This window comes from Ruditapes philippinarum, unplaced genomic scaffold (assembly GCF_026571515.1).
Source record: "Ruditapes philippinarum isolate M1 unplaced genomic scaffold, ASM2657151v2 ctg1795_1_1_1_1, whole genome shotgun sequence".
Taxonomy (NCBI): domain Eukaryota; kingdom Metazoa; phylum Mollusca; class Bivalvia; order Venerida; family Veneridae; genus Ruditapes; species Ruditapes philippinarum.
The window spans coordinates 62,101-75,182 of NW_026853244.1; the positions used below are offsets into that span (position 1 = coordinate 62,101).

Sequence of the window (13,082 nt, forward strand, 5' to 3'; positions counted from 1 at the left end):
AAATTACGATATCCGTTGTACTGACAATTATACACAGTAGACAGAATCATTAAGTGACTTTTTAAAAAGTTGGCACAGTTAATCAGAGCGGAGCTGGACAGCGGCATGTCAACCTTTTTCTATCTCTTGAAATGTCTATATTTATACAGTTATATACCGGTAGTGTCAACTCATGTGCAACAAATACTGTTTGTCACTAGTATTCACTATAAATATATTTCTGGTTTAGACCTGGATAAAGCCTACCTTTAACTATATACATGAATCTTGTTTTATGATCGATGTATTCCGAATATCTCATGAAAATTGAAATTGATAAAAAAAAGTATCCCTAAACCTACTTTACAAAGTAAAGAACTCCAATAATAGCCGTATTGAAAAATATGTAGGCTTGCTTGAGCATGTTTATAGACATTAACTACTAAATATTTTAAGTGCTTTACGTTTTAGTGCACCGTGGAGGGTAGCGATGTACCTCTTCCCATACAAAAATATAACTTCAAATACTGTATAAATTTTCTATTTCACTATTTAAACTGATGTCAATTACAGCGTCCAAGGCCATCCTTGTACTTTGTAAATTGCACATAAAAATTTATGAATTTTTGTATATTATTTGCCAAGTCTATCCACAAAAGCGAAATACATATAGGGATAAATGAATAGCTTTACAATCTTGATTAAACATACGGACTTTGATATTGCAGTTATTTTTTCAACGTAACAAAATGTAAACAATGGGGAATGGACATTTTAAGCAGGTAATTATGTTATTATGTAGGTCGTGTTCTAGCAATAAATGCAAGGAAAAAAGCACATTCCCTCAATCATCACATCAATGTTGATTTAATCATTTTTATTGTGAAAAATGACTTAAAATGAAAAGAGTTTTAAACATTTAGAAAAGAGTTTATTACAAACATTTTGTGTACATGATTATGTATTGTCTCATTGTAACAATTATTTAGCTAATCAGCCAATTTTCATACAATTGTAAATCCGTAATAGTCAGCTGTTAATTTCTCGATGGCATGATTGTTCAAGTTCGATAGGTTTTTAAATCACTTGACGTTATCTTTTCCCGGGCAAATCTTGCAAAAATTAGGTATGCAATATTAAACATAATAATTTTAATAGATAACATCTTCTTAAACCTAGAGTTCATTTATTTTAGACTGAAACTCATATCATAATATTAATAATATTGAGAAATAATAAGACAAAACCAAACTAAAATAATGCTCAAAACTTTGCTTTCAGGTTATTAGCCAGTATCAATAACAAATTAAAAGTTTTATGGTTGTATCATGGTATCAAATTGTTCTTTATTCCAGTCCATTCTCGTCTTTACACCTGGTATACCTAACTTATCCGCGTTCTTATATTGCTTATGATCTAGGTATTCCTTTCCAACTTCTTTCCATTTTCCATCCTTTATAAGTTGAGATGTTTTCGGTCCTAGGTCACCTCTATATACAGCATTTACCACTGCCGTCTTCACATTTGATGGTAACTTGTCGTATACATCTTTACCAATCTTTGCTTTAGCTCTTGGCTCATATATATTGTCAATGTCGTGCTGGAATATTAAATTCATATTTGAAATGACAAATTAATTAACATTATTTTCAAAAATGTTGTATCATACCAAACACTGACAATGACTGTCTAAAATATTGATGAGTAATCCACGATAGCTGTTTCGATCGTCTTTCTCCGAGACAACTGACCCCGGACATTTTGTCTAATGGACATATTACTCTAGCCTCTGATTCAGAAATCAAGTTGGAATAGTAGTCAGTCGGTCACGTGCAGAGAAATTGATAATTACTGGTTAGTTATACAGTTAGGCGGATCTGCCGCCAAATATATGACCGAAAATGTATGTGAAAATGGCGTAAAAAGCAGAAAAAACATGGCGTAAAAAGTAGAAAAAAACAAACACATTAAAATGATTAGTTGATAAATGCATATTATACAATTATCGTATTAGTAGCGACGACTTATTAATAACAATACATGGCATTCGGGAATAAATTAACTTACGTTAAACAGAGCTCGTGCTTGATCCTTCGTAATTGTTTGTTCTCCAGATTTTACCTTTTTAAAATCAACACCGGGTACAACTTTATTAAACGTTTTCTCTGCATCTGGGCGGTTCAAATTAAACCCTATACCTGACAACAAGAAATATCTCGATTATTAAATGTCATATAATGTAAATTACGACACTGTTTGATTTATGATAAGCATATATATATATATATATCAATTTAAAATCATTTGACAATTTTGATATCGGGATATTTTGCGTGTACTCTTGAAAAATCGAGTTGACAACTAGCAATTCATTACACGCTGGTTGAAATTTTATCATTTCTGTCGTTTTCAAACATATTTTCAGCAGTTTAATTGTTTGAAATATCAAAGTATATTGAAATGTTAAACTGATGTGTTTTGACATGAAGGGACTGGAAATATGTTTTCGACCAATTTCATATCATTCAATCATTCCGTTTCACCAAACTTTTCATTTCTATTTTATATTTATTGCACAAATTGTCAAAACAATACTTCCCACTCAAATCGTGCTAAAATTCGTGCAATTTAACTCTTAGTATATTTCTTTATGATCTATTGTGGAATCTTAAATTTTAAGTACATCGCTTGATCTATACAAGAATTTCAAAATTTACAATTTAGGCTTAATGTCTTCTGTGGAGATCCTTTAAAAAGTATATCCCTTTAACTTTAACTTACCTATAGTAGTGTCATGAACTTTTTTATTATTTGGCTGAGCATCATATGCTTTTAATCTAACTCCTTCATAATTCTCTATAACTGTCTTCATATCTATAACGATAGATGATCATATGAGCCGCGTCATGACATAACCAACATAATGGGTTTGCGACCAGCATGGATCCAGACCAGCCTGCGCATCCGCGCAGTTTGATCAGGATCCATGCTGTTCGCTTACCAACTCTATTACAAGAAGAGACACTGATAGCGAACAGCATTGATCCTGATCAGACTGCGCGGATGCACAGGCTGGTCTGGATCTATGCTGGTCGCAAACCCATTATGTTGGTTTTGTCGTGACGCGGCTAAAATTATTATATAGTTATAAAACTTTTAATGTAACATTTTTGGAAACATACCGATACATGATTATTTTGCCAAGTCTCTGAAACCATTTTTATAGTCTGAACTAAAAAATCTAAAAGCTTCATATTCGCTTAATTAAGACTCACGTCGAATGTGAAGTCTAAACTATTCAACAATTTTCAGACATTGGAAACTTTGACTATACTGTTAACGTTTATTACAAATAGAGATATAGATATTCTTAAAACTAAAATTTGTTATCTTAGTAATACAATTTACCTGAGATCTCAACTAAGATTAATATTCAGTTTTAAAAGCTATATTGACATTTCTCTAAATTAAGTCTTATGTCAAAGGTAAAGTGTAAACTATTCAATAATTTTAAGAATTTGATATTAGAAACTTTCACTATACTGTTAACGTTACTGATTTCATTACAAGAAGCGATTCAGATACTTGTATACTTGTTGCCATAGTAATACAGTTTACCTGAGGTTTAGTATTTTACTCTACCTGTGCTTGACTGAGTTTCACTTCCCGTTGATTTTGATTTTGGTTTTGATGGTGATGGTTTGTTTGACGGAGGTGGGTTAGAATTGCCTACATAAAAAACATAGTGCATGTATAAGTAAACGATAAAGAATTCAACGTTTTATGTTTTAATTGCACTACTGTACAGTTTCAGGCTTATAGCAATACGAATGTGCACATCATTTGTACCTGATGATTGCTATTAGCATGAAACTGTACAGTAGTGCAAAAACACAAAACATCGATACCTTTATCGTTTATTTATACTTGCTCTGGTTGCCCGTTGAGCACTGTGCCTGTCAGTAGTACATGTAAATATATTTCTAACACGTATAAGGATCAATGTGTCCATTTTACAACATTATCCTGTCAAAAAATGTGATCGTTGTAAAATAGTTGTATGCCACTAATCCTAAATGCAAAATAATTTTTTTTTGCCTTTAATGAGTACTAAAAATTCAACTAAACTACAAACTAGAAGAAACAACCCTTCCAAACGTTTAGAAATTAGCTAAACGCTCGCAAAATCCATTGATAACGCTTGAAAAATGTTAAGTTTATTATATAAAAGTATTTAATTTGTAGAATAGTCACTTGGAATTCGTCGTTTTTCAGAAACTTGTAATTCAGGCAAAAGTTTTGCTAATCCAAAAAGGTTTAGATAGTCTCTAATGTTTTCTATGTGCTATATAAAATCTAAATTATATGATTTACCTGACCACCATCCCGAGGAAGCTAAAGCAAAAAAGTATAGAATTTAAAAAAAGAAAAAAAGGTAAAAAAAAGTTCATGTTCACTTTTATTAGAAAAACTACTACATATCGTCATAGAAATAAATATAAATTCAGTCTGTCGGTTTGCCCGACAACACTTAGATTGAGTTGTTCTTACTTTGTTTTATGTAATGCTCAAACAAGAAATAAATAATAGGACGGGTACAGATTGCCAGTACACAAAAGGTGAACAGGAAAAGTAAAGAATATGTAGCTTTAGATAGCTAGTAAAACAGAGACCACTACACATTTTAACAAAGAAGCCTACGGAAATTAAATAGTTGTACACAAATATATCTGCTAGTGGCTTGAATGATGAAAATTATATTCCAGCTGATGATTGTTATAATGTACAATTATTTCAGCTATTTACACATGTGTGTGCTAGTAACTGAAATAGCTAGTGTACTTATGTGTACACTTGTAACTAAAGTAACGAACAGATATATATTCGAGAGTGAGTGAAATAATGTACAAATGTGTCCACTAGTGACTGAAATTATGTACAGATGTATCCGCTAGTGAATTAAAAATGCACAAATGTGTCCAATTACGACTGAAAAGAAATGTACAGATGCTGCGGTGTTATAATGCAAAAAATCTACATGTATTTGATAGTGCCTGAAATAGGTGTACATATGTGCATTTACAGTGTTTTCTCTCTGTTTGACATGTTGGTATCAAGAAGTTGTAATGGATCTATATTAACTACATGAACTATATAATGATTGTAGAAAAACTACAAGGTAATAACATAACTGTTTTTTTTTAATTCAAGATAAGAACGCATTACCTTTTGGTTTTGTCTCTGTTGGTTTCTTAGGCTCGGGCTTTGGCTTGGCTGTAACAATTATGATATTCTAGCGGTAAATGATGTAAGGTATAAAACAAATATTGATATGGCAATAAAAATGTGACATCGAACATATTCTTAAAATTTATATGTTTATATGTAAGAGAAATGTAATATAAGTTAACAGTTCAGTTCATACTAACAATGTTATGTTAGTCATTTCTTATATTGTATGCATGTATTCTGATTGAGTAAGTTAAGAACAGACTAAAACTAGTTGAATAAATTCAAATACTCACGTTTAGGCTTCGGAACATTTCTGTTTGTGCCTGAAGATAGAAAAAAAAGATAATAGAGTATATAATGATAATCTTAATATTTCCATGGTTACGATTTATTAAACAAAAGATAAAAATACTATGAACTACAGTCAGTGTAGGCAATCGGAATCACCTTGTGAAAAGCCTTATTTTTTGCACTATTTTTTATTGCTTTGGGTTCTTACACGCATATTACTTAATCTAATAATAGCAGGTGACAATTCTTTTCTAAACAGTACAGAATTGTCACACTGCTTACCAAGGTTTTCTTGAAATCTTGACATTAAAGAAAAAATAGAATCATCATGAAAAAAATAAACTGATTATTTCAAAACATTAGACAAACAATAAACAGTAACTACAGAAAAGGTCATTTGAAAACAAATTTTATCTAAACAACTTGTCATTCAAGTAGTTCTGGATCACTCAAAACATATATTTCCTTACAAACAAGTACTAATTTTTATTTGTTTGGGTCGTCAGACCAAACAAATAATGGTAGCAAAATTTCAGACCCTAATGTGCTTATTTGCAAAATCCGAAAGTAGTCCAAAATCCTCGAAGTGGTTACTTCCCCTTACATGTACACTAACGCCGAAAAATTAAGGGGAGATCACTACGTAAAGATTTTCAAATGACATGCGCAATATCTTTCAAGCCTTCTCGGGAAAGAAAAAATAGTTCTCGATTGGTTGAAGATTTCTAATATTGTGTTATGCTTATAGATATACATTCTTATATTAAGCTCCATGATTATTTACATCAGTGTTAAACGTGAACAAAATATATCGAAATTAATAAGGGTTACAAACCCTAATTTAGAATAATGTGGTTTTCTTCAGGCTGATACCTTATAACTTCACCGTGGTCTAGGGGTTTAAACGCTCGCTAAGGAAGCAAGAGGTCTGGAGTTCAAATCCCAGTAAAGGCAACTCATTTTATTTTAATTGTTTAAGCCAAATAAACATTGAATTGAATATCAGTGCTGAAATCAGTCTTATAGCCAATTTACTACAGTTATAACACTGGAAACAGCATTGATGGCACTATACAAAAACAAATTGGTTTATAATCTCACAACCTTCACCTTTCTGACATTCTGAGACCCAAACAAATTCAGCGCCTTCTGTGCTTTGATTAAAGCATGTATCAACTGATTCTTTTGTCTATGGAAACATTATGGACGTATCATTTTGTTTTTATTAATGAATAAAAAGGAAATTAAATAATGTAATTCGGATTGCCTTAGATTCGGATTGCCTACACATACTGTATGTACGAACTGGTATCTTTTAGAGGCCCCTACTGGGTCACCTCATTTATTATACGTTAAGTATACTTAATAATCATATGTATTTTATTATTTGAATAAGATAAGATAAAAATATCGCAAACGCAGATATAGCGTTTTACTTTTTAGAAAAGATCAAAACTTACCCGACCACCAACCGGAACCTTTCTTTCCAGAATCTATAATAACAAACATTTTTGAGATGATTCATTAAGTTATTATTTTTTGTATTCAACTATTTGTTCTGTAACAATCAAATTACAAAAAAAAGAAAAAAACATATTTCATTTTTTCTTTTTATCGTCAGTGTCTGTTAGATGTTTTTTTAATTTATATATGAATTTAAGGGACAAACAACTTTAACTTCTACCTTTAGGCTTAGGAGCTGGTGCTGGTGGTTTAGTCTTAGGTTTGGGTTTAGCTAAAAATAGAAAAAAATACGGATTCAAAACATCATAAGCATCTTTAAAGCTGCATTAAATAAATTTCATAAAAATAAATATAGCTACATTTCGTAAATTAGATATGTTTCTAATCGACTCCCGTTGTTATTTTGGTTTTCAGACATACAAAATTAGTTTTATAAGCCTAAAATCCTACAACCTCATTGTGGCGAAATCAGAAGTACAATTTCTTTTTGCATGATAAGATTATATTTTATGGTTACTGTATCCATACTTAAGTAAAGATCGGTGAACATTTATATCCGACAAACAATGGAATTGTATCCATCAATATCACTTATAAACAATAGATTTACAAATTTCCTAAACAGCTGAATAAATATTAGCTATACACAATGAATTTATAACTTTCCGAAAACAATTGATCAATAGATCTTATCATTATTTGTTTTTTACCTTTCTTTAACAATGCTTATTTGACAATTATTCATTGTTATAAAAGAATATAATTATTTTATTCCGAGCCATAGTAGATACTAGTAATAAATGTTCGCTATCTGTTATAATCTTTGCCATGCCTGTTGAATATGAAACGAATATTTTTGGAATAGATGTGTATACGAACGTCAAGCGTTGACGATATGGTTCACAATAAATTTCAAACTTTCAAAGTCAAGGCCAAAATTGTCACAAAATAGTTTTGCTAGCTAACAAATAATAAAGTATAACTCACGAGAAGGGTTAGATGGTTTAGATGGTCGATTTCTGCTTCCTCCTGTAATGTTAATTATATATATTATTATGTAACATAATATATACAATGTGATAAAGGATTTTGAATACTTCTGAATATTTTTATAGATTTTTATATTTATATAGATATAGATTGAGACATTTGAAATGATTTTTAAAGAATTCTGCACTTTGGATTAAGATCATCGGATGATGTTCATTATCTATAATTATGCAAAGCTCAGCGTCTATACATCATGGTAGATATTTAGTAAATCGTTTCTAGAAGCATATTTTATTAAGTCAATAACGTTTTTTAGGATTAATAAGATAAATTAATTCAGCCAAAAAACGTAAGAGCGGAGTACACCATTATTCACTTCAAGTAAACTGCTTTGGAAATCGCATAAATTTCTTTACATTTCAGTTGCATATTGTGTATAATTATTGGTTCATTTATATTTCATCCTTGCAAAGTATGAGCTTCATAAATATTTACCCCACCATCCTGAACCACGTCTGTTGGAACCTGAAAGAGATAATTCATGAAGTGACATAATTAATGAAATAGGATAATAATGGTATATCACTAGAACATATGACATAATTGTTAAAATAGAACTAATATGATATATCCCTCGAACTGAAATAGAATAAAAATATCCCCCGATCATATGACATTATTGATAAAAATAGGACAAATATATAAAACATCCCTCGAATATATGGCATACATGTAATTGATAAGAACGAAAAATTATGGCATATCCCTTTACTGATAAGATAGAACAACTTCGGTATATCCACCGATAATATGGCATAAAATTATACAATAGAATACGTTTGGTGTATCCCCTGATAATATGACACATTTGATAAAAAAATAACACAACAGGAGCAAACAGGTTCTCAATTATCACCAGAACTTTTGAAAATATGAAAATGATGTAAATATCTGAACTTCGCCTGCCCAAATTTGCCATCATACATCAAAATTAGGCTACTTTATATTTTGAGAATATATAAGCTAGCGATTCTAATATTTTACTCAAAATACTTTGATTTTGAATAATTTCCCCTCTGGTAAAATATTATCTGAATAACTCTGTAACAGATATATCTTATGAAAAACATGACGAGTGATCACAACAACCCCACCTATCGTGTAACAGTTCCTGTCCGGTGAGTAATAGCCCAACAGACGAAGCGTGAAACGGTTTTTATTTCATTCATATGAAATATTAGTTATAATTGTTCCATACTTACAAAACCCTGGTATATTTTTGGTATGGTATCAATGAATATGTTGCAGTGTTGGTACTTATCGTATATATAAATAACACTGAAGTATTTAGAAGTCAACACAGTGCTTAAAAAACAATTACTGGAAAAGTTGTAACAATAAGTTTAAAATTTAAGCCTGGTTTGTGTGTAACCAAAACAAATAGCTTACTTGATTTGTTGCTGCCATTGGAACTACTTTTTGACGTATCCTTTTTTGATGAACTGGAATCACTCCTACCAAACCATGCCAAACCTAAAACACAACCAGTAGATTATTTCCTAAATAAACTTGATTTAGATCAGTTTCAGGTTTCAGTTTTGTCGTACAAAAATGAATGTGAAATTTCATGTAAAAAATTTTCAATTTAGGAAAATGCAAAAAGTTATTTACATGCAATGATTAGAAAAGAGAACGGTGAGGTTTTGCCGAGCTCTTCATTTTTTTCATGCCGAGCCAGATAAATTTAATAAGCGTTTCTTCCTTTAATTTTCAAAAGAAACAGAAATCTGTTAAGAACCTCTCGATTTAATGCCGCACGCAGTAATATGCCAATATCATGTCAATAAGAAATAATACAGAATGTTTTCAGTGAAATGTAAAAGAGACTTTAATATCTAAACAAATCTATTCGTTCAAAGTTTATCAGTCGAATATTTTCAAACTAGTAAGCGGTAAAAATATTCCATTATCTTCATTTTATTTGAATACATGCATGTATTGATGAGGGTGACTGATAAAGTTAAACTTTTCAGTCATGCAATTTATCAACAGGAATAAATATGGTAACATGATAAAATGTAATTTCATTTATATCGCAGCAATGACACAAAGGATAAGTTATAGAACAATTTTGATAATGTTAAATGTACCTTCATATAAAATGTGTAACTTCATTTATTCCACAACAATTATAACATAAAATGTACCTTCATTTATTACACAACAATATATAATATGAAATATACCTTCATTTTTATAACGCAGTAATTATAATACTAAATGTATATCATTTTTACATAACAATTATAATATAAAATTTACCTTCATTTATAACACAGCACAACACAAAAATATGTAAAATCTTGTAAATATTCATTGTTGTCGTCCAAACTTACTCCAGTAATTGAAATTTCAAACTATCGTTATGGTATTTATATATACTTACGTATTTTTGCCCTCTTTCATTGTTCATAAACAAGCCTAGATTTAAGAAACAATTTCGAAATATTTATTATTAAAATGCATCTAAAATTCTACGAAAACATTAAACAAGTGTTTATTTTTGCTGTCATTTAACGAATCAATCTTTTAAATAAAGATTTGAAGTGGATTTTATAATCGTTAATACAATGATTTTTACGTTACGTTTGACAAATAACGTAATTTGCGGTTTTATCGAAGGACGTGATATTATACGCATCGTTTAAGTTTACAACGTTACGCAGCAGTTAACAAATCTTGATACGTGACAAGGTAACATATCAACTTGTACACAAACAAATTGTTATTTAGAAGATTGTATTAATTAATTCGTTGACTAATGTATTTTACTCTTTAATTTTGGTATTCTTTTTAACTGAGTATTAATTCGGGGAATCCATTTCATAATGAATGAAATGTAAGGTTGTAAAGAGATCAGAGTTCAATTGCGCACGTGCTTTGAAATTACTTAGTGCTTAATCAAATGTTTCAATAGGAGATGGTGAAAGCATTGGATCAGACGGACAAAAAAATGGGATTGTGTGTAAATACCGTCACCCTAGACAAACGCAGTCATAATCACATATAATCTGAAGATCTGAACACAAATCTTTTTTTAAAGACATACTCTGCTTAGGGTAAAATACTTGAAATACAGAAATGTGTTGAAATTTCGGAAATTCTTACCGAGTGTATGTTTAATTTTTTGTTGGGGTTTTACGTCGCACCAACACAGTAGAGGTAAAATGACGACTAATCAGTTTTACTGGTGGAGGAATACCTCAGGTGCCCTTCCGCATCATTTCAGGCACAGGCAAGCACCTGGGCTGAACCACCGACGTTTCATAAGCTAGCCAGATAGCTTCCTTACATGAACGAATCCAAAGTCCCTGGCGGGAAAAAGAATGTATAAACTATGTTTGGGAAGAGCTACGTTCCTTAAAACTTAAAAGTTATTAAAAAAAAAACACTAATGCTCGTTTTAGTGACATCTAGGCATATGCATCACACCTATAGTATGTAAGTTCAAAAATGACATACACTTTTGTATCATCATATGTATACCCAAAAGATGTTGTTGTTTTTTTATATATAAAAGACTCTATAGCAATAATCATATTTCATGTCTATAAAAAGAAAATCTTAATTCTGAATCGGGAATAATTTAGTACAATTCCATACAAGAGTTATATGCAATGAATTGTGACCTACGATTATGATCCCATAAACATATATTAGGTTTATGCTAAAGTTTCAAGTCAATTATATTTTGACGATTTGTGTTGCATGCAAAACTTTAACCAAGATTTTTGTAACTTTACAAAGGGGCATTTTAATTCAGTCTAAATCTATGTCAGATTTATTGGTATGAAACAAAAATTTTGTATAAGAGGCCTTCTATCATTACATGATAATTCGACTTAGTCCAGGAACAAATTTAGTTAATATCGTATCCTGTATCCTGATTTGGCACCAACTAAAATTATTAAAATGCACAAAAAGTGAATTAGAGCATGTTTCAAACAAGGTCCCGATACAATGCTAATAATTATTTCATCCGTCGCGGATAATCGAACTTTGTAGAAAATGCTCTCATCATAACGTTTGATACAAGTATTTTAAGGGTTTGTGTAAACTTACAAGTGCAAGATTTTACCATGGATGAAATATCGCAGACTCCCAGCAAACAGCCCAAAATGTCAAGTGATGCTCCATGAATAAGTTTTTGGACAAAGTGAATTAATTGTTTACTTAAATCACTTGTAGTTTCTTGCTGAGGTCTCTTGTAGTTTCAAAGTTACGTCCCGGACATAGTTCACATTGTAAAAATGAAAAAAGTCAATAACTCAAAAAATATGCAAAGCAGAGTTATGGTTTTTATGCTTTGCACTCATACTTAATCTACAAAATTTCTTGTTCGTTCATACCTCTTTTGGTTTCAGAGTTATGTCCCGGACAAAGTTCAAAGTGTCACAATAAACAAAGGGCAAAAATTCAAATATTAGACAAGACAGTGTTACGGTTACTTTTGCATTGCACTTTAACTCAATAAGAAAGTTTCTTGTTGATACCTCTTGTGGTTTCAGAGTTATGTCCCGGACAAAGTTCAAATGTAAAAATAAAAAGGCAATAATTCCAAAATTAGGCAAGACAGATTTACGGTTATTTTGCACTGCACTTCTATGTAATGAGATATATATCTGCCTACAAAGTTTCTTGTTAATAGTAGTTTCAGAGCTATGTCCTGGACAAAGTTCGATGTGTAAAGATGAACAAAAGGGCAGTAATGTTTAAATAAGGCAAGGCAGAGCTACGGTTCTTATGCATTACACTTCTACTCAATAAGATCTATCAACCTACAAAGTTTCTTGTTGAAACCTCTTGTGGTTTCAGAAAAGACGGACGGACATCCGGACGGACATAGCGGCGATTTTATGTTCTTCCTTCGGGGACTTATAATCTATATTTACCCACAGCTTCTGAAACGAATGCTCCATGGTTGCAGCGATGGACCCTTCAAAACAAGATCGATCATATAGCAGTTCAGTTGATTGAAAATTTTAATTTATAATATCTAGGACGGTCAACAAGTCGATCAATAAGTCTTCTTATATGCTTATATGATAATCTTCAAAACTTCACAT

At 31.0% G+C, this 13,082-nt stretch overlaps 1 protein-coding gene across 1 annotated transcript; it reads right to left on the bottom strand.

The window, feature by feature from the left end:
• Window positions 1-504: 504 nt before the first annotated feature.
• Window positions 505-10,430, bottom strand: LOC132736261 (uncharacterized protein UU044-like). The gene is made up of 12 exons (XM_060723362.1): window positions 10,279-10,430; window positions 9,406-9,489; window positions 8,452-8,481; window positions 7,954-7,995; window positions 7,187-7,237; window positions 6,963-6,995; window positions 5,505-5,534; window positions 5,206-5,253; window positions 3,622-3,708; window positions 2,761-2,853; window positions 2,047-2,177; window positions 505-1,579 (listed from the first exon to the last, which is right to left on the bottom strand). Exons 1-12 carry the CDS (start codon window positions 10,331-10,333, stop codon window positions 1,295-1,297), a joined length of 969 nt encoding a protein of 322 aa, XP_060579345.1. The 5' UTR covers window positions 10,334-10,430; the 3' UTR covers window positions 505-1,294.
• Between the last annotated feature and the right edge of the window lie 2,652 nt (window positions 10,431-13,082).

Coding starts and splice junctions, on each gene's coding strand:
- LOC132736261 (XM_060723362.1), bottom strand. CDS start 10,333: ATGAATATTTACAAGATTTTACATATTTTTGTGTTGTGCTGTGTTATA. Junction 8,482..9,405: donor CAATGGCAGCAACAAATCAA/GTAAGCTATTTG, acceptor TATCTCTTTCAG/GTTCCAACAGACGTGGTTCA. Junction 7,996..8,451: donor ACGTGGTTCAGGATGGTGGG/GTAAATATTTAT, acceptor TTAACATTACAG/GAGGAAGCAGAAATCGACCA.